The 22,204-nt window shown below is 39.4% G+C and overlaps 1 protein-coding gene across 5 annotated transcripts; it reads right to left on the bottom strand.

The window, feature by feature from the left end:
• Positions 1-1,060: 1,060 nt before the first annotated feature.
• On the bottom strand, positions 1,061-14,211 carry DMC1 (DNA meiotic recombinase 1). 5 transcript variants are annotated; one of them, XM_064702402.1, is made up of 16 exons: positions 13,802-14,136; positions 13,418-13,570; positions 13,210-13,307; positions 11,465-11,552; positions 10,800-10,844; positions 8,442-8,588; positions 8,070-8,152; positions 7,416-7,468; positions 6,505-6,546; positions 5,236-5,308; positions 4,510-4,601; positions 3,935-4,008; positions 3,730-3,844; positions 2,849-2,909; positions 2,209-2,325; positions 1,063-1,757 (listed from the first exon to the last, which is right to left on the bottom strand). In XM_064702402.1, the coding sequence occupies exons 4-16, from the start codon at positions 11,519-11,521 to the stop codon at positions 1,688-1,690; spliced, it is 1,029 nt and encodes a 342-aa protein (XP_064558472.1). In that variant the 5' UTR covers positions 11,522-11,552; positions 13,210-13,307; positions 13,418-13,570; positions 13,802-14,136; the 3' UTR covers positions 1,063-1,687. The 5 variants fall into 5 exon arrangements, 4 of the variants coding, with proteins under 4 accessions (XP_064558473.1, XP_064558472.1, XP_064558471.1 ...); XM_064702403.1 differs by lacking the exon at positions 13,418-13,570 and having other exon boundaries at positions 1,061-1,757; positions 13,961-14,211; XM_064702401.1 differs by having other exon boundaries at positions 13,397-14,136.
• Between the last annotated feature and the right edge of the window lie 7,993 nt (positions 14,212-22,204).

The following is a 22,204-nucleotide window of genomic DNA, read 5'->3' as shown; positions in this document are numbered from 1 at the left end:
ATGTGTGAGAAAGCAAAAAGCAATCCGAGTGCTTAAAATAAAATGGAAGAATGTTTCTGTAAGAAACCTGGGTCTTTCAAGTGGGTGGCAGGGAGTCAAGTGACACTGCACACTCTCACTGGCACTGGGTACTTGGCCACTGAATACAAATGCCTAGTGTGGGAACGCCTGGCACCTGCAAAGAACTGGACATTGCATTAAATGACAATGGCTGATCCATTCCAGGCTCTCTCAGATGAACCGGCTTCCCAGCCTTCAGCTCTCTAGTCGTTTCTCCACTGTGAAAAATAGTGCTTTACTTCAGGAAAAACATCAACTATCTGTTAAGAAACCACTTAAAGAAGGCAAGCCCTCTAGGTCTGTCACAAGGAAAAGCCTGGCTAAAATGTCAAGCTTCTCTTCCATGAATTTCTGGTCACTGCTGCCTTTTTGTTTGATGTTATCTCACGTGCATTTGGTAACCTAAACAAAAAAATTCTTTTTCCAGTGAGGACGAGTTCTTCAACCAGATCCCAAAATTAGACTCATTGTAATTACCAGAGGACAAAGTAAGACTTCCCCATTATATCCATGTGTGTGTATGTATTGTTTAATTTATTTAAAACAAGCAATTCCATGAGCATTGGAGATATTGCAAAAGGAACTGTTATTTTGGCCCCAATGCCCAGTTTCTGTCTTTATTCCCAGCTTCTTCTTTTGCCCCCTGTGACCCTACATCTCCTGCTAGTTCAGAGCTGTGAACAGCCTGTGCTGGCTGCTCCCTCAGCAAGCTGAATCCTAAGTGCCTTTTCCTTGGTATAAGTGCTGGTGCCAGCCCCTCCTATCTAGCCCCAGGATTTATTTTTTATAGTAACAATATTTAATATTACTTAAAGTAATATTTAATAGTCTTACTTATACCAGAAGAATGACAAGTCAATTATATCAAGCTTGTTTCTTCAGAGAGCTAGAAAAAAGGTTTTAAGGTATTGGGTTGCACCCAAATTATTTTTCTCATGAAAGATCAATGAGATTTTTGAGAGGGGAGTTTTATTCAAAGCACCCAAACATAGTCAGACTTCTGTTCTAATTCACAGTCTTTATTTTTAACTTTAATAAGAACAGGTTTCAAACATTCTGTCCAAAAAGTAGAAAATGCTAAATAAAAACATGAACATTATCTAGTCAAGATAAAAATGTTTAAAAACGTATTCTTAAAACTACTTGTTCCTCTACAGTACATGAAAATCCGTCAAGTTCTTGAGCTGTTGTTCCTCCCACTGCCTTTTCCATCTATATATGTCAATTTTATAACTGAGTTTATTCCAGTTCTGTTGCATTTCACACTGTTAAATTCTACCACTTAGACACTCTCTTTGAAATAAATTAAGAAAGAATATATTCACTCCCATGTGAAAGGACAGGTTTGATTTTCACAAAAGACAGGAAAAGGATTCTAAGAACAAGTCACAATTTAATGGCTTAAATCTTTGTGTCCTAAAGGTTCTGTTGAAAAACAAAAATCCTAAATGACCAAAATTTTAGTTCAGTAAAACTGAACTGTACAAAGTCCCTCCTATTTTCTCCCAAAATATCTTAAATATCTCCCAAAAGCTACAAATGCAGCCAGGTAGTTGTCGACCTTTCACAAATCTTCATCCCAACTGCCCAGCTGGTTTTTAGCTGTACATTTACATCATTTTTTTACCTATTCTTTGGCATCCCCAATCCCTCCAGCAGTTATTGCAAATGTGGCTTCATTTTCAGGCATCTCAGGGCTGGGAGAAAAAGAAACAAGAAACTTGTGTGTTTCTCCATGTAAAATGCAGTTGTGAAACAGTCTCCAAAGTGTTGTGATATTGTGGGTGTGAGCAACCTGGAATACCTCAGTGCCTTTATACCTATGTGCAAACTGTAGAACGTGATTGATATCATCAGGATCAGAAAATGTGAAATTATTGTGTCAGGAAAACTTAGGAATTTAACATGTCCAGAATTTTCCTGCCAAAGGACCACCGATCCTACCAAAGTATTTGATGGTTTTCATTAAGTGCTGAGCATCTAGTAGGATTTATGATGAAAGATGCTGTTATTTAATGTATGCAATGTGCAAGACAACTTTAATTAGTTGTTTAATCTGTTAATTAGTTTGTCCTTTCAGATTTTCTCCCAGTGTACCATCCAGAAAACTTCAATACCTTGAAATTTGTCACCTTCCCTCCTGTTTACCTGTCGTAGATCTTTGCAATACGCAGCTCCCCTCTCCCTTTCCTCAGACTGATCCTGGTAGTTGAAGCATGAGCAAGGATGTGGCCCCCAATGGGCTTTTTTGGGTCTGCCTGAAAGCTGAATTAGCAAGAAAATTGTGGTGATTCACTGTGCAAATTCCAGAGGTTAATACCATGATTAACTGTCAGACTGAGCCCTATTCAACTCAATAACGAATAATCAATAGGGAAATACATTAGACTTTTGCACACTTGTCTCAAATGTTCAATGCTGGCATCATTTTCCTGCCATTAAATTCAAGAGGCTCAAGAAATACACACCTTAAATATCACATAAAGCTGCTCCAAAGGAAAATGTGGTGCTTTTTCAATATTTTTATAGCTCATTTTCTTTGTTTAAGTCACGGTAAAATCACACCACCACAGCAGGCAGCAGATAAACATAAAAAAGCTCATTCCAAAACTGAGAGAAACTTCCAGAGGTCATTTATGTAGGAATTTCTAATAACACAGGGAACAATGACCAATCTGATCTTTCATTTCAGTGCCACTTGCACCTTACTACCTCAGTTCTCATTCCTGTTAAATACATAATACAAAATACAGGAATTTTTTTAAAAGAGAGAGAAAAAGTATCTTACGTCATAGTTGCTCCTGGGTCAGCAGTCATCTGGTTGGTCACAAACACAGCCACATTATATTCTGCAAGAGAAGACATTGCAAAGAAGCTAGACTTCTTCCAATTAGAGTTCCAAAATATTCTCTCATCCATGGTAAAAGCACGGTTTCTGCTGAAGCATTTCAAATTTCAAATGAATGAGAAGAAAATATTCTTTATGACTGATGGTTGCAGTTAATCAGGACACAGCCTAGATTTGCTCTTGCATGGCTTCAGCTGTAATACACCAAAAATGAGTCCTTTTCACAATTCCAGTGAGCAAGTCTTTCTCAGTTCCCATCTATTCTCTGCACATTGGCTCCTTGCCCTAAGCTCCCTCTCCTTCCCTTTCTCTGTTTGCTTTTTTCTTTTTTTCACTTCAGGAAAAAAGCATTTATTCATTCCTGATCAACATTTCTGAGACATTCCAAAGAGAAAGAACTCCATTCATCCTGTGATCAGCCCTCAAAGCATTGCAAAGTACTGAGAAAGTGGCAAGAGGCATGGCTTTTTAATTCTCTATGCCTTCATCCTCTTTTCTTTCTTTCTTTTGTTGAAATTTGGGGAAGACAATTACTGAGTATTTGTCCAGTTCTACAACTTATTATCTCATTTAGGGCCTGACAGTATTTCTAGAAAAACTCTAAATGTTGGAAAGTCCATAAGTTTTCTCAATCTGTCATCTTGAAATAATATATTATCAGTTTGCTCTTTTTGGTAACTGACAGAGGTGTCAAGTGAGGAAAGATCCCTGGGCTAGAGCCTGGTTGATAATACACCTGGACTACTAAGTGGTTGTGCTACCAACAGCTACTGGTAGTGACTTCAGCCCATGTTTTCCAAATCTTGCCATGTTTCCCATACCTTCTGATATTTTTTGGAGCCTTGACAACATCTGAGCCAGTTTCTGTTGTCGTTCGGCCAACTCTCCGCGACCACTGAAATCCACACGGAAAAGTGCCATTATGGAGTCAATGATCTGCATTGTAATCATGCTGGGTAAGTAAATATAGTGAAAGAAAACAGGAACACTTATTCTGAGAACAGTAAGCATACAGAAGTCATGTACCAATAACTTGAAGATACCAGCTTCCTCATGGAACTTGGCTGCTACATAGTCAAGCAATTCCATCTGATGCTCACCTAGTGGGAAGCAGTTACCAAGAAAAATTAGGACCAGAAAGAACTCTGAAAGAACAAAAGCCTGAACTTCAAAATTCCACTTTCAATGTCTGCACTGGTTATTTGTTCATTGCCAGCAGTTTTAAATCCAGTGCCCAGTAACAATCTACTTTGCAGTTTTTTCTCACCCATCTCACAAAACTTCTTTGTGAAAATCCTCACTCTGCATGAAGACAACTTTTTGTTAAGAACTGAAAATCAATATATACATTTAAATTTAATTTGAATTAAATGACACACAGAAAATGTTTTAATCATTTATGTTTATATTGCATTCTTAAAGAAGTCTTATTTCAAAATTTCTTGAAGTTTTAAAGCGGTGTCTTGTGATAGAGAGTGTGTTGAGCTGTTAGTAAACTGAGAACTGTTAATAAACTGAGAACTATTAAAATGGAAAGAGAGAGAGCAAAAACTGAGAGGAGAAAAGCTTAGCTATCATGCCAATTGCAGAAATGGTCTTACTGGTGTATGCACGTGCATAGAGCACGTTGTCAAGCACTGCCTCGTGGTCCACATTGAAGCGATCCGCAATGTCACGCAGGCGATCCGGTCGGCTGGCATGAGTCAGAGTTAAGGGTTTCTCCTAGTGCAAACCATGCTCTGAAAATAATAAACTCCATTCCAAAATAGGACTATGGGGGGAAAAAAAAGAAGAATATTTATTTTAGTCCTAGAGAAGACTGACTTTTTGTCTTCAGGCTGTCCCACGTACCCTAAAGATAGTTTAGGGCTCACGATGGTAATTGTTTTGTGTTTAGGGTTTGAGGCGAGGGGGTTGACATATGGATATCTGTGCTCTAGGAATTTAGCAAAACCTGTTTATACACAGTCTACTGCAAATGTGAAGTGTTAAAAATAGTGTTTAGTACTTAGATAAATTTATCTTGAAGAGAAAAGCTGCTATAACCTGTAGGAGGCCTACTAGATCGCAAAAACACAAAACCCCCAAAAACAAACAAACAAAAAAAACCCCAGTTAAAATAAAATCCAATTCCTAACTAATTTTTTCAGGTTGGATTACATCAAATGACAAAAGAAAAACACTTCCTTGTGGGCCACTACACTCTGTGCTCTCCACAATTTCTGTGCCACTCATGTTTTACATGTATGAAGCTTCCTTATGACTAACTAAAGTGCATTAACTTTCCAGTTCATCACACCTGTAGCTTTTAACAGTCAAAAAGATACAAAGTGTTTTCAGTATCAATGAAGATAATCTTTCCACCTGTGTAGCCATTTGGTCCTGGGAGCTGAGCTGTCACTACAGAGAAGAACACAAGATTAAAATGAAAATGCAGGAAAAATATTTTCTTACTCCGTCTATCATTATTTTTTAAAAAAATACAACTGTTTATCCATATCACAAAGAACTGTCACTTTTTATCAATGTGAAAATCAGGAGTATCTTGTCTTACTGCCATCTTGAGAATAAGCTCAACCCACTTTTCTTGAATGCAGATCAGATGAGATTTAATTAATAGTGTCAAAACTGTTTTACTCAGTACCATCACTTAAATCTGTGTATTTTAGAGATATTATTAGTGAGTTCTTACACACAAAGCCTCCTCTTAATCCTCTGCCCAAATTAATTCTATTGACTTAGTAGGCACTTTTTCCAGCTGTAGCTCCTATGATCAAAAATTCTTTGGATATGAATTTTTCCTGATATGCAAATAGTTGCTGATTGTGGATTTAGTCTCTTTGGAGTGAATAAGCTAAAATACTCAATCCAGTTGTAATCATTCATGCAAAAGGGTATGACTCTGCTGACCATTACACTGTACTAACCAGAAGAGGCCTTGCTTTTCCAGAACATGCCATATTTCACTTTAGAATATAGGGGTATAATTTAATAGAAATTGCCTACCCAGTGTCTGGTAATTCCAGCAGCATTAACAGTTACATAAGTTACTGTTTACTTCTGTTTACACTTTGAGAGAGATCTCTGGGAAATCAGCGTCCTGCTGGTTTTGGCACTGCCCAAATATGGTGGCTGCCAAAGTCTGTTTATCCAGTCACTGACAGCCAGTAGTACCCTTTCAGTGCCCTTTCAGAATGTCATATTCAGCAAAACCTCTTGAAACCAGGACAGTCAAAGAATTGATGAGGAAAAAAATTTGCCTCTGCCCTTTTCTGAGCAATGCCCCATCTACATGTGACACATATTTGTGCTCTGCTTTTCCAGATGGTGCTTCATTGGTTTATCTAAGACAGCCTATTAACTTCCTCTCCTTATGGCAAAACCTTCATGGATGTGGGCAGTATTAAAAAGTAACAATTTGTATGAATTCTCTACTCAAACACGGTTTAGGGAGGTAAGAGTCACCAAGGTCTGTTTAACTGTATTCGTAAAAATAAAAGATTCTGACTTTTCTCTATGTGTTTAATTCTGATACAGTGGTAAACAATGGATTCACTGAGAAGAAACATCATTCTGTTTTAAGGTGTTGTACCTACCACAAAGAGTGTGAGACAGTTGGGTTTTGCCTGTCCGGAACTCTGTTAAATAAAGAGAAGGGAAAAAAAGAGTCAGGGTTTCTTTTTCCAAGTTTGACAGATTCAGGAATTACTGCAGTTAGGAACTCTTACTTACAAAATTCACCTCAATCTCTACCTGTTAAAATCATTTAACCTCAATTTCTAAATCATATTCTGTGCAGGAGAAATGTGTTACATGAAAAGCAAAATCTGAAGTGCTTTAATTTGATCGTGCTTGACTGCTGAAGTCATTCTCTTGTGTGTGGAAGTTAAAACCATATGGCACCTGTGGAAAAGTGATAATGGGGGGGCGGGGTGGGAAAGAAATGGTTGATTCCATTAACCTAGCCCAGTTTCATTTCCAGTAAAATGATCAAGGAGAAGCTTACAAGTTTGTTAATCTCATTCTACCAAAACACATTAGCCCCCAGTTTGTCTTCTAAAGGGAAGAGTACTTTGTTTTATGAACTCTTGTTGCTGAAGTGTCAAGCACAACTAATTAGGTGTACTGTAACAGTAGCTTAATTGTAATTTCAAAATCTATATAAAGTGCAGTGTACCTTAAGTGCATAACTAAAATACCTTTTGTGGCAATTTTGTTACACTGCATCAGGGAGAACTCTGGCATGTTAGTAATAGTCTTAGTAATGCTATGTTGTGCTGAATCAGCATGCCCAGTAATGATTACTCAGCTCAAACTTATCTGCAAGCAAATGAAGAGGAAAAATGGGAAAACATAAAGAGAAGTGGATTATTTCTTCTTGCACACATGCAGATACTCATCTTTATAACTACAATGGGGTAAACTTGATAGAAGTAATCCAAGTTGAATTAAAATCCAAATTAAGTTGCAATTCTTTGGTAATAGTCATTTAATGTGGTTCTCTCACCTCCAAAGGCCTCGGTGATTGCCATGCTTTCAATTCCACCACCCAGAAGCTTACTACAGAAAGGGAGAGGTTATGATCAAAAAAATCACAAGATGAAAATAAAACAGAGACATTTTTACTACTTTAAGGAAAGTAATTTCTGCCCCAAAGCCCCTCACTTGATGCATTAAGAGCAGGGTACTAAATGATCATTGATTCATAAAAAATTAACTCTGTCTTTACCTCCCTTTTTGTGTGCAAGGAAAGATCGATACAAACTATTACAGGAAAGAAAGAAGAGAAAATAATATTGAAAATAATATTTGAAAATAACATTCCATGAAAATATCTCAAGGGAGGACTTGAAGACTTGCAATTTTGACCTCAAACCTGCAGATTATTTTGATAGGCAAAAGAATTATACAGTCAAGATTTCTAGATGCCAAATATTTATTTACAGTGACTGTACAAAGTCCAGTTTCCTCTCATAAAAGGAATTGGTTTTGGTGCTTATTGATGTAGACTTCTTTAGGGCAGCACTAACTCCAAATGCAAGGGGAATCTATGTGTCCTAGCTGAGTATCTATTCCCCTACAATTCTGTATCTCATTAAAGACAATTAAGATGATTATTTGGAACATTTGGATGAAGGAAGGATATAAAAGATAAGCTTACTCAAATTCTTGGCTGCCAGTGGAAATATGAAATACCATCTTCCGTTTTTCACTGTACTCAAAGGCAGTGAGGAAGCCTGGTTCCTAGGGAAGACCAAAGAGAACATGAGAGGTTTATTTTAGCTTTAACCTGAAGTTGAAAGTGCAATATCCCACCCAAATATCTTCTTTTCCCCCTTGCCTCATTCCCCCTGGGTTGGGCATAAAAAACACCACAGCATTCGTCTGGTTGTTGTGGAGTATAAAGTATTGTGCCTTAGAGTAACAGGCAGAATAATTTTCAAAATTATTTTGATGATGCTAAGAGAAATCTTGGACAGCATTTTGGAGAGGCCAGCATAAGTTCAAACTCTCAGGAAAGTGACTGGCTTACAACAAGCTTGTTTGCAGCTTCTTTAATCTTGTCCACTTTGGCCTCTGAGAGCCCCTTCACGTTGCACAGTGCCCTTCTTGTGGTCATCTGGATTCCTTTGATTGTGCAAATCCCAACTGCCTTCAGCTTTTTAATATCTGCTACATTCTGCAAAGAAATTTCCCTTTTGTGAGTACTCAGGACAGTTAACAACTAGAAGGTGAAATAAACCTTAGTGAAATATTTTATGTTCATATGCCTGTGTTTTTGCCAGGAAAGAAACAGATTTACAGTAAACTCTTCCTTGTGTAGTTTGTGACACCAACAGAACTAAATTTTGAGTAACAGTGGTGTGAGGGATCATGGTGCAGAGAGCAGCTTCTGGTGGTTTTGAGAGAAAGATGTCTGGGTATTTACTCCTCCCCTTTCAGTGTCAGTTTTTCCAGATCAATGCTGATAGTAAAGAAACAGTGCAGAATTATTTCAGATAGTGTGGACCTTGGACACCCTATAACACAGTCTGTCCTTGGTCTTTCAGCACAGATAATCTGTAAACCAGATAATCTGGTGGTGGAGGGGTGGGAGCTGATTCACAAGGATCACTGGAAACTGAGTCTTACTGCTGTGCTGTTTCAGCATGTCCGGTTTAAAACACTCGTGTCCTGCAGATCTGAGGGACACTTTGGGCTGGACTGAGCTACTCCTTTTTCATAAACTGGGAACAGCACAACTTCAGACAGCACCCTACTGACATATTTTACCTTCCTTCACCTCATTTTATGACTCTGACATCACTGGAAATGTAAAAGCAAGAACGGATTACTCACAAGAAAACATACTATGTGAAAGGTGTGGGATAATACATCAATTTGCCATTTCTGTTCAAGATTTTTCTTTGAAAAAAACCTATGAACTGGACATATAATCTATTTATTTAGAGTGTGTGGGTACATTGAGCATAAGAAGGGAGGGGGGGTTGTGTGAGAAATTAGTCATGTTTATTTCAAAGCTTATTTCTCATCCTGTGATAACGTGTGTGACACTCAGCAGAGGCTGAGGGGTAACAGCACCTTAAATCCTACCAAACACTTTGGATCACCGAATCACAGCCTCAGTTGTTCTAATTCTGATTCTCTTTCTGGGCACACTGGCATATCCAGTAAATATTTTTCTCTCTACTCCTTGAAAAAAAATTCTAAACCCACAAAAATTGTTTCTCCAGGTAAATGAATTTAACATATAGCAGTCATCCTATGTTTGCACAAAGCTTTTAGGTGGCACAGCTGAGACCAAAAACTTCCTCTGAGGTGTGGGAATAACAACTTGCAAGAAAGAAAAAAATTGATGGAAAGGAGCAGAAAACATTTACAACCCCAGAAGAACAGCCTGAATCTTTATTCTTAGTTTTCAAACTTTCATCCATTTGTATCCTTCAGTGAATGGCATGCCTTGTTTCATACTGATAGGGCAGTACAGCTCCCTTCTAGCTCAGGTCACACTCTTTGATCAACTTGCTACATTTTTTAAGCTATAATTTGTTTATTTTTCCAATGTTGACCCATAGTTTGAGCTCCCAACCATGTGATCCTTCTTCAGAACTATCTTTAAAACTGCCAGTGAATTGCTAATAAAAACAATTGCCAACAATTGCACTGCTGACATGGTCAGCACAGTAACTGCAGTGCTGACTAATGATGAGTCACTGTGATACGTCCTTCCCAATTTTATCTGTCTGTAGTCACTTTTATTAAATCTCACATTACTTCACACAAACCCAACTTTTTATTCTGCTTCTATAACTCTGATTATAACAGGATTCCAATCCATGAGCCAGTCTCCTAGATAAACATATAATAATTGCAATTAAAATAAACAGGTGATGTTTATGTGATGATGGTAGCAATGATAGAAATTCACATTTGATGAAGAGAACTAACCACTTATTTCTCTAGCTACTAATATTTTCCACACTCCTACTCTACCCCCTGTGCTAGCATGCTGAAAATAGTATAGTAACAATTGTCACAGTGTAATTTCACAGGCACCAAAAATGCAGGAGTAATTACAAAGATTGGCAGGAACAGGAAATAATCTATCACACAGTTTTCAAATAAATTAGCAAGCAGTTGGTTTTTCAAGAGTGCTAGGTGCTAAATACTTTGAGTATCTTGACACTTTATTTAGGAATCTGATGTGAATGAGATTTTCTAAAAATCTGTCTTATCACCAAAGGCAAAATTTGTCTCCACTGACTGAGTTAGAACTTACTGCAAGGAGGAATTTCAGTTATTTGCATCGATGTGTATACAATTTTGGAAACAATCTTACAGTAGCTTTTGAGGGACAATTCTGTGTGATCAAGTGATTGCTAATACTTACAATTCCATGCTTCTGCAGCAGGTCAATATCCTGAAAAAAGGACTCCTAAACAAAATTGCAGAAAAAAAATAGATGTTGCTTTTTCTTGTTATTACATGTATCTCAATATGTGACTGTTTCAGATTTGTAAACATTTATTGACTTTTTACAAATAATACATAGCTTGTTGGATAACTGAAATAAGCAAGGCCATAGTGAACCAAAAAGACCTACATGTTTCCTATCATCTTCTCCATAAAGTGTATCTTCACAGGCAATTAATCCTCTGCTGTGCTAATAAAACTTGTGTTAGCACCATCATAATTGCAGCTTTTCTACCATAATTTCTCACACTTTTCGTGCTGATGATCGTTCTTCAGAAGCAAAAAATTAACTGATAGTCCCCTTGGGTTTAATATAGAAGTGTAAAATATGATGAAATAATGATAATCCCATTAAAAACCGTGCACAGCTTTTGAAAGGTTAATGAAGATTACTTGAAGAGCCAGGCTGTACAGGGACATGGGGAATGAGATTTTCTTGGTAGTAGACTGGAACAAAATTTTAAATGCATTGAACTCCCTGATGGTTTTTGGGGACCTCCTGTCCCTCCACGGGTTTCTTAAGACTCTCAAAACACCTTTGAACATTTGCTGCATGTAGTTTACAAACAATAACAAATTTACCTCATCATCCTGGTATCCTGGTTCTTCTTGGACTACTTGATCCTCCATGGCCTTCATCGTGAAAGAGCACGCAATAAAGTATTGATCACTAGTGGGAAATGCAAACAAAGAGAGTCATGAGGAGGCAATAAATGAGTGAATGTCTGTAAAAGGACTTTTAAAAAGTCCTTGAACTACAGAAACATGTCAGTATGACATCATATATGGATTTAAATTTGGATTCTGCTTCCAATTCTTCATTATCTGACCTACCAGGCCAAAAGGAGAAAATCTACGGCTTTACATTCAGACAAATCAGTTTGGCTAGAAAGGGCTTCATAGGTATTAGGAAAAGAGATCTCATTCCCTTGTGAGAATCTTGGGTCAGAGATGAGTTTTGGAGGTGGGAACATTTAAAATGAATTAGCACTAGTGGAATTTATTCTGGTAAGAATGCTAAAGGCAGTCTGTGTTTTTATACCAAAAGTCAAAATAGTTGCAGATGGAATGGGCAATGGCAAGGCAATGAAACAGCTCAGCCTCTCCATCTTTATGTGACAGAAAACCCACAAAACAGTGCTGAGAAGGCTACAACTTCTTAGTGATGTATCTTGAGAGCAGACTTTTAAAGCTGTATTTGTTTTGAAGTTCTTGCTGAGGTTCAAAATGACCAATAAATGCTGAACACGTGCAGGTAATGGCTCTAAGGAGTATGTTTGCATGGAAAGAATAAAAGAAGGGTAATAAAAACCTGGAACTTTTATTGTGAAAACCTATATACAGAGAGCTCATTTCATGTTTTTTCATGGTTAACTTGCCATGTCTGTACTCCAGCACAGCTTCACTGCCCTCTCTATGTGACTTGCTATAAGCAAGGCCTAGAACTGGAATAGGCACTTAGTGACGCCATGGTTCAATGAGCAAAGTGTGACCTCCTTAAATCTTATGAATGCAAGAATAGTGAATACAAAGTAGTTCCTTAGAAACATGATCTTATAACCAAACTACTCTATCATTTTTGTGGCTTTGTAAATGGGTTAAATTGCTTCTGTTTAAATTGTGAGCTTACACTTGGGTGTTCTAGCTCTGGATGATCAAAAGTTTTGTAGACCACCACATCAAAATGTGTGCATATATTTATTTGCTCATTTGTTAACAAAATCCACAAACTATAAGATGGGCTATGTCTAACAAAGGTTGGGATAGTTTAAGCTAAATATCTGCAAAAGGCCTTTTTTTTCAGCTTGTAAATGGATACTAATTTGCTTGCAAGAATCTTGTGTACATAGAGGCTGGCTAAGAAAGGAACAGGATATCAGAATTTCAGAATTATCTTACTCTGTTAGCACTTAATGGAAACATTCTTATAAAATCAGTTGTTTCTGATAGTGTCATGGTATATTTAATTTCTGTTTCAGAACTCTGACAATTATGGAGTGACAAATCATGCCCTCGCATAATTACAGCAAAACACTAATTAAAAGATACTTTGGGAGATTTGAAAAATTCCCTAGCTTCAAGTACCGAAGGAAGAAAAACAAGTAGTACAAGAGGCATTAAAACTATATTACAATCTCCTTCTTCATTAGAAACATCCTCACAAAATGCACACAATTCTGCCCTTCAGCCACCACTGAGCAGGTTATGGGATTGTTCTCCTACTCCCCATCCTTAGGCATTTGGCATCACACAGCAGAAAAATGAGGCAGACCCAGACCTGTGCCTTCCTGCAGGCTATTAGGGAAAATGGAGAAATTATACCTCACCCTATTAAAAGCTTTAGGTACGAAAAAAATCCTTCTGCTTAGTGTTGTCCTGCTGCTGGTGTGTGTTGGCACACCTGAACGATTCCAGTCACCACTGCCTGCAGTGAAGCAGAAAAAAGGGTGAAAGTCTGAGACAACAGAGCAAATCCATGAAAAACCACCAACAATCTTGTGCCACCTCAAATACCCAAGGACAGGTGAGCAAGACCTGGATACCGCGGTGTCCTTCCAGCCTGCGGGTGTGACAGGGACCCCGCAATTCCCCTGGCCTTGGGCGGGCAGAAAGTGGCAGCAGAGCTCGGCTCCCCGGGCCGGGCCCGATCCGACCTGCCCCAAAGAACCTCACGGCGCGACCTCACATCTGTTGCCTCAGAGGAAAATAACTGATTAATCGCCAACAACACACAGATTTATTCGGCTTTTCTTTGCCAGCTGCCTCCTCATGAGATGTACATTTCTGTTCCCAAAGGGCGAGGGACCGCTGAATCTCCCTCCCCCCGCAAAGCACCGTAATTCCCCATCAAAATCAGAACAGTAATTAAATCCCCAGCTCATGCCCGGGCAGCTCCCGGGGAGAAGGTGGGTGCAGTACCCGGGGCGGAGGCGCCGAGCAGTACCCGGGGCGGAGGCGCCGAGCCCGCCACAGCCGCCCGCCTCGCTCCTCCTGAGGGCACGGCCCGGCCGCCTTCCCGCCGGCGGCGCGGGGCGGGGCCCTGGGGCGCCATGAGGGGGGCGCGGGCCCTTCCCTCACCCGCCCCGCGCTGAAAGACGCCTCAGTCTCCGTCTTCAGTCAGTCCATCGCCCGTGGTTTATCGGCTACTGTAATCGCTGTCTGTCCGGAATATCGCATTGCCCTCGCTCCACAGCTGGGAAAGGCAGCATTAGTTAGCACCGCGTTGGTTTGGAAGGCATTTAGCTCAACGCAGCTCTGCCTTTTGTTTTTCCAGGGTGCCGCTCACGCATCTTCCTCAGCAAGGCACACACGGCGGTTTTGGATTGGATGGCCAAAACCTGTCAGGGAGCTGGAAGAGAAGTGACTTGCCTGGAGTCACAGGACAAGAAAATGAGCCTGAGTCATACACATGACTTAATCTGCCATTTTAAAAGGATGGAAAAGGTGCTTTTTAGGATATGAACACTTGTGTGAGACATCTGCAGGCTTCTTGGAGGCAGTATTTGGAAAGCAATCGCCCGTTTTAGCTCGCCTCTGGTGGCACAGTTGGTACGGGCCTGCATGTCAAGGAGACATCGCATCTCCTGCGAGCAGCAGGAGTTCCTGGCTGCCCCTTGTGTGGGCTTGGAATGGCAGAAGGGATTGGAGCAGCATTTCAGCCTGTTCCAAGGGGCTTGTGAAAACTTCCCCACCCTCTGCCTGGGGGAGGTTAAGGGCACCTTTCCGAAGCCATTTCTTAGCCAAGTCAGAAAACAAGCAACGAAACCCAGGGCCCTGTGCCATCATCTGCACACCACGGGAGTGCTCGCAGGGTCTCCATTTGAAACATCGAGCAATTTCTCTAAGTACCAAAAAGTCCAATCCTGGAAGCCCAAGGCTTTGTCTGTACAGAGGAAGCGGCTGGCACAGCTTTTGAAAACCATATTATTCCACAAGAGTTATTCCAGAAGAGCACTTAGGCAGACAGCCCTTTAAAGGTGAATTCCTTCACAAAGTACATCTTTATTCCAGAACAGAATGAAGAGGATGACCCTTCTGGTGCTGCTGAGTGGCTCTGCAGCAGAAAATACCTCACTCTGTAAACAGCCTTCCCTTCATTATACTTTTAGTTTGTGAAATGGTTCTCAGAAAGGTCAATGAATGCACAGAATTTTAAGACCATTTCCCACTCCAAAGAGCTACTTTGGGCAATAAATTACATTCTGCACCTTCAAAACATTGTGTGATCATTAATTGCTCATTTGGCTTCCACCTGGTGTTGTACACTAAATGAGCCCATACTGTAGATGCATCCCTCCGTCTTCTCCTTCCATTTTGCAGGTTCTGCTGCTGACCAATGCATCTCCATCCCCGAGGGACGTACTGGAATGAGACACACCACTGTGATATGCATTTCCTCACACTCGAAATCTTGTACCTGTTTGGACAAGAACCAAGTCAAACCATTACCATAAAATATTAAGTATCCAGCTGATTTTTTCTTTTCATTCTCACAAACTTAATCCATAGTTGCAATAGGGAAATCATGAGGGGTTTTGTTGTTGTTGGGGTTTTGTTTTCCATCTCTGGTCAGAGCTAAGATGAGCTGCAAAAGCTCTGTGCATACAATGGGTCTCAGGGTAGGAGTGGCAAAATATCAGATCAGCCAAGCTTTGAAATTCAGACTGAAGTAACAGGAGAGCTCTGTTGTTAAAATTGAATCGCTGGAAGGAATAGAGACTGTACTGGGGGACTGAGTTGTGGCTCCATCGTAGTCTTGAGATCCTTAGGCTAAGCCTTGACAAAAGTATTCAATGCTACAGTATTGGGAGTGATCCTGCGTTAAAAAGACACATTAAAAGGTAGATTTTGCTGCCTCTAATTTATTTTGAGTTAATCACTAAGGATATATTATAGGATTAGAGACCTCCCTTCTGTCTATCAAGATGTCCTGTCTAGACCACGGTGCAGCATTGCAGCTATGAAGGAAGTGATGAATTGGAGGGCTGTGCCCACTGATACTAAAGAGATGTCAGGTCAAGTCAGGAACACGACAGATTGTATGTGACTGGAAAAGAAGGTAACAGTAATATCAAAATACCAACTAGAGAATTCAGGAATGGATATTTTTCTAAATGAGAAATAAATGATCTGTATGTCAACTGTACAAACACAGTAAATTATGGCAGTCCAAGCCCCACAAGATTCACTATTTTTATAGGTGATTGTGAAATTAGAATTTCTTTATACATATAATTAAGAATGAGATGATAAAATAAAAAATATTTTTAAAAGCAAACTGGAAACAACAAGGCCACTTACAGTCATTGCAAAAGCTAAACCGAGTTAGAGGATTTATGGAGACATACATCAGTATATCACATGTGATCTATCCAAAAGACAAAGGAGATAAGAAAAACTGTCTATTTTGAGAATGCACAAGGAATTTTTTATTTAAGATAAAAATACAAACTAGTAATAGAGAACAATAGGACTGAAAGAGACTTCAAGAGATTATCTATCTCAAAGCAGATTCTGATGTCCATTTGGCTAGGGAGGCTGTGGATTTTCTTTTATCTTTTGAGAAAGAATGAGACAATTTCAGTCCTTGCCTATCCTTACCATTACCCTTGTTGGCTACCCTTCACTGTGCCATGCAATTTTATCTGTAAAAAATATGCAATATTCAAGCTAACTTCTACTTTTAAAAGTTTAGGTAACAGAGATCTAATTCTTGCATGCTTTCTTCTACCCCAAAAGAGAAAAAAATGCCAGCATAACCAATTTGAAAAAAATGCCCAAACATGATGGATTATGTCATAGTGTGTGCAGCTTGGTGTTACCTGTTCATGACCTTTGGAGCTGAAACATGCAACCCTGGAATATGATATTGCCACTCTCAGTAATTTGCCATAAGGTTTGTACTGAATGTGCAAGACCTCAGGACTGAGATTTGTCAGGTTTGTTTGCTTTGAACTTCTCTTGACCCTTCTGCATCTTTTCCTTGGTTAGCTGTGACAGCAGTTTCCATAATTAACCAGGTCTGTGGCTAATTTGTTTCACTTCTGTTTATCTGTGTGTGGTACAACCATCATTTTATATAAACAAAAGTAACAAACAGTTATTCTGTGTAGAAAAAGAGACTTATGACTAGCACAGCGATGCAGTGCAGAGAAATGCAGGCATGGAGCAATAGCAGAAGCCTTGAGGAATGGGGGCACCAGATTTGCTGTGGAACACAGGGATATAAAGGCAGCAGGCAAGGCACAGGCTTGGCAGGGCTGGCCTGATGGCTGTGAACATCTCACCAGTGAGCAGCCAAAGAAAAGCTGAGCTGAAGCTGGATTTAGGGGTAACAAAGAGAAAAAAGAAAAAGGGAAAAAAAAGTAACATTCTTAATAAGCACTACATGTGATAAAATCAGATGCAGTGTGGTGCTGGTAGGTGTAGGTGCAGCAAAGCTGAGGCCCTGCCAGGATCACCTTTTCCAGCCCCCGTGTTCCTGGAGCTGTAGGCTCTTTGACTCTCTCAACCCTAAACCTCACCCTAGCCACTACCCTAACCCTTTAAGCACATTTCTAACTTAAGCTAATAGATAATTTTAAAAACATTTCTTTTTAAAGCAGCTTTCTCATTTTTAACACTTCTTTCTGCTTGAGCAACTGGTGCTGCAACCTTTTACAGTTTATCAGTTTCTGCACAAAAAAAAAAAATCTCTATTTTAATCGCTATTGAAGAAAAAAACCAAATGCAGTTGGTAAAATATATTACTCTGAATCATGAAATGTATACTTTGGGAAGTGCAGGTCTTTTTTTAATCTGTGAGAGCTTTCTAAACAGCTGTTGCAAATTCCAAAATAACTGCTCTTTACTAACTCCACATACATAGATTTTTGTTCTGGAATAACTGCACCTTGTTCTACTTCAGCTTAATATTAACTTTATGATAAACAGAAGTAACAGACTAATTATGAAATAAGGCTGCCCACATATGTAGCTAAGTGGGAGTAGTAATTGCAATTGCATATATCTTTGTTCATTTGAATTACCTCCAAGATCAGATAAAAGTAGGATGAAGAAAGCAATAATAAAACTTATTTGATATGAAACTTTTATCAGTCTTCAGATTTGGTGACAATACCTCTGACAAGCTTGCATTTGAATCAAAGCTCAATCATAGCCCTGGTTAAAGTCCATGGGTGAATATCTTCATTTTGCTAAGTAAACCAGAAGAATTGACTAACCAATCCTGTGCTCACAGATTAAATGGGAAGCCATTCCCTAAGGGAATGAAGTACATCACATGGCCAGTCCCTGGCACCAGGAGCCTGATCAGAGTACAGAGCATGGCCAGGCTCCTGCACTGCCCTCATTGATGTCCCATGTTCCAGCTCTCAGAGTGAGCCTGAGCTTTGCTCTAACCCAGCAAGGCATTATGATTTGCTTTTCTCCTATTTGCATTCCCTCTGGTGCTTGTCTGAACAGTAAAACAGGAAAGGTGTAATCAGGCAGCTGGGAGTTAAGGGAGAGAGAGAAAGACTGCCTTGGCATGGTGTTGGATCTGTTTTACCATTTGGTGAACTGTCACCGTTCCTGTAGACAGAGGGATTTCTCTGGGGCTGAATGCAGATACAGGGGGTAGAATTTGTCTGGCAGCAGCTGCACACTTTGGTGCCTAATAAAAAGTGAGAGAGAAGCAACAAGGATTTGTTGCAGGAAGCTGAGTCAGAAAACTTGATTTTAACTGCAATAACTCATGAGAAAAGGAGTTAAAACAAGAAAATGTTTCAGTGCTGCAGAACATAGGCCTCTGTGTGTGTATTCTTCACAGAGAGATCCTGACTCCTAATGCAAACAAAGTTGGAAGTACTGCAAATACTGTCTTAACTGTTATGGCCAAAAGAGTCAATGCTTCTTTAACTTATTCACACATTAGCACTGAAAATTAGTCTGAAAAAGACATGAAGCAAAGCAGCTTTATGCACCAAACATAGGACAGCAGAGTTTTCAGTGTTACAGCTGGAAAAAGCGTAATTCATTGAATGTCCTTTTCTCCCCTTTAATGCATTCCAGCTCAAAGAAGCTGAGTGCTTCTGTTGTCAAGTAGGGTGAATAATAACTTTGAGTACACTGCTCTGTTTTGTACTCAGGACAACATTTTCATTAGCATGATTCAGAAAGAAGAATGTATTTAGAATGCGGCTGATAGAAAAATTTAAATTTCTAGGTCGTGGCAGATTTCACTGGTCACATAAAATAAAAAGATGTATTACAGGAAAAACATTTTTAAATTCACGTTTGGAAGAAATTCAGCACTGGTATTTGAGACATTTCTTCATTTAAAAAAAAACAACCAAATTTTGAAGAGCCTCTGCTTGAAAAACTAATAAATTTAACAGTCTTTCCACATTCCTTATCAGTATGGAAAAGCTCAGGTTTTCCATCTTAGCCTCTCAGTTGGTATCAGCTTTCCTTTTAAACCAATCATGCTGCAGAACTGAACATGCTCCTCCTTTGGCCAGTTTTTTACTCTTGGCTTTGCCTGCTGCTTCCAATTGAGTTTGTATGTAAACCATAGATAAAAACCCCAATCTTGCTCCATTTGTATTCCATATGCTTGTCAGGTTATTGGCCACAAAATATCATAAGCAGTTTGTTTTTCAAACCTCAAAACTTGGATAGGCATTGAGTACATCATCATACAGTTATTTTTATATTGGAATAATATTTAAAGGTCTTAGGAATTGTAATTGGCTTTAAAATATTGCTTCCTTGATTTTGCTACAATAGGGCCTTATTTTTCAGTAATGATCTGGCTAATAATTTTCTTCAATCTCAAACCTTTAAACTTCAGAGATTCATTAGCCTGATTATTCTTTTTTAAGCCATTGTTCTCCTTTCCATGGATTACCATGGTTTCTTTACCAGTCTTACTGGAAGTGAGTTCTTTATTAAACACTTCTCTGTCCATATCTGAAAAAAAAGCTGTTAATCTCTCCTTCTCATGTTTTTGCTGAATTGGTGATTATAAGTGACATATCTGTGTTTCTGAAACTCTGTGCTGCTGCACAACTCCTACTCATTAACAACTCCCACAGGGGTTCAATATACCCCAGTACTTTCTGCTGCAGTCTTTCTTCCTATTTTGTCTGTCCTCCACTGTTGTTCTTCCACTGGATTATTAAGGCAACACTTCCTGTTTTAACAATCAGCCAGGCAATCCAACACAGAGGAATAGGTCAGAGTTTCTGAGACCAGAGTTCACACATGACCTCTGTCCTTTGGGCCATGAACATCAGACAAGAAGGAAGTTATAAGACACTCAAATATTTTATTTCAAAATTTTATTCAGTATTCAGAACTGCAGCCATGAGATGTTCCTACCTGACCAGCCACAGTACCCCAGCCTCAGCTATCACATGCTGCTGATGCAGCAAAAGCAAACTGGAGGGAAGAAGCTGAAGAGAACAATAATCATCTTTCAGCCTGGACATTTGTTAGAAATGACTGAGTGGTCTTGAAGAACGTTTTCTAAACTAAAAGCATCTGCAGATCAGCTCAGGATTCTGAATTGTCTGGGTGAAGGACATTCCTGGCTATCTCTTCAGGAGGAATTCAAGTATATTTGAAAGGATAGGGGACCTGCTTCCAAAGAGACGAGTAATATCTTCTCACCCGTTCTTCTCAGAAAGACAAAAGGGTTTAAGTGGTAATGGGTATGGACCTTACTGGCTTAGGGGCAGGACCTGTGAGGAAAACTGACAAAAAAGCAACACTAAAATGTGCAAAGCAATCCCACTTCCACACTGCCTTTACATGAGCAACTGCCCTTAAGAATTTTTTTTTGTATGACAGGGTGTATATGGGTGCCAACAAATCAGCTATGTCAGCAGGAGGGAGAAAAATTAACTCAATCTATGACATCATGGCCTATCCTTCTCAAACACTGCCTCACCTCTCTAGGATGAGGTGCTGGTTTTAGTCCTCTAGTTTGAAACGTATGTTGAGACTGCTTCCAAATGCTTTCCTTCTTATCCTTTTCAAGCCTTGCATCTTGGGTGTGGGGGTCTGAAATACTAAATATTAGCAGTCCGGATTCTCTGTGCTTAGCATGTCAGTGAATCCAAAACCTGAGGAAACTCTTTGTACTATGTAGGCATACAAAGGAACACACACACACAAAAGCAGTTTTGATGGGCTCCAGCTGTCTGGGATTGACAAACACACACCCATCTGTGGATACACGCTCTCCTGGTTCACATATGGGGAGCATGTATCATAGCATAGTAGAGGTCTTCACAACAACAAGCCAGAAAATTCTTAGAAAAACAAATAGTGTTCAACCTTTTCTTCCCCATTATATAGCTGAAAAAGTCACTGGCTTATATTTTACCTATTTGGACTTAGAAGATTTGCTTGTTTGATGAGGATGGTACTTGTTAGAAGCTTGTCCATGTCCCAGTTCCTTCAAGAGAAATGAAAGCCAGACAAAATTTCAGTAATATACCATATTGTTAGGATTAAGGTCTTAATTCTTATGCATTCCCTTTAAAAAGTCTGGCCCATCCCCAGGTGAAACATAGCCATCTCTAGGGCAAAATACAGCAACACTAATGCTAGCAGTACCACACTGCAGGCATAGGAAAAGGAATAAAAGCATCCTTTCCTGTTGGAACGGCAGGAGAAATTTCAGGGTCATAGAAGGCAATTGTAGTCTTGCAAAATAGCTATGACTTCAGGGAATGTCCTTATCTAGTGAAAAGCAACTGATGGAATTATTCCATATAGCTCACAGCTGAGTCAGCTGTCTCCAAGAGAAGTGAGTTTGGAATATTTCTTCCTTCAAGATTTACTGATTCCCTGTGACGGTGTTCACAGGGGTCTTATGTTGAAAGAAGAGACAAGGATCTGACTCCATATTTCTGAAGGCTTGATTTATTATTTTATGATATGTATTACATTAAAACTATACTGAAAGAATAGAAGAAAAAGCTTCCTCAGAATGCTAGCTAAGCTAAGAATAGAAAGGAATGAATAACAAAGGTTTGTGGCTCGGACAGAAGAGTCTGAGCCAGCTGGGCTGTGATTGGCCATTAATTCCAAACATCCACATGAGACCAATCATGGATCCACCATGATTCCACAGCAGCAGATAATCATTGTTTACATTTTGTTCCTGAGGCCTCTCAGCTTCTCAGGAGGAAAAGAACCTAAGGAAAGGATTTTCATGAAAAGATGTCTGCGACAACTCCATAAACTGCTTTCACAAAATTAACAAATCACAACACACTTGTGTGTTTCAGTCTGCCGGCCTGGATAGAAAATGACACTAGCATCTCATGG

Source organism: Zonotrichia leucophrys, chromosome 1A (genome assembly GCF_028769735.1).
Source record: "Zonotrichia leucophrys gambelii isolate GWCS_2022_RI chromosome 1A, RI_Zleu_2.0, whole genome shotgun sequence".
NCBI lineage: Eukaryota > Metazoa > Chordata > Aves > Passeriformes > Passerellidae > Zonotrichia > Zonotrichia leucophrys.
This window is presented reverse-complemented; position numbering and strand designations above follow the sequence as displayed.

Excerpts from the sequence above, each read along its gene's own strand:
- DMC1 (XM_064702403.1), bottom strand. The coding sequence starts at position 11,521 with ATGAAGGCCATGGAGGATCAAGTAGTCCAAGAAGAACCAGGATACCAG. Across the intron at positions 8,589-10,799 it reads TGCTGCAGAAGCATGGAATT|AATGTAGCAGATATTAAAAA; the intron begins GTAAGTATTAGC and ends ATTTCTTTGCAG. Across the intron at positions 8,153-8,441 it reads AAGCTGCAAACAAGCTTGTT|GAACCAGGCTTCCTCACTGC; the intron begins GTAAGCCAGTCA and ends GGTCTTCCCTAG.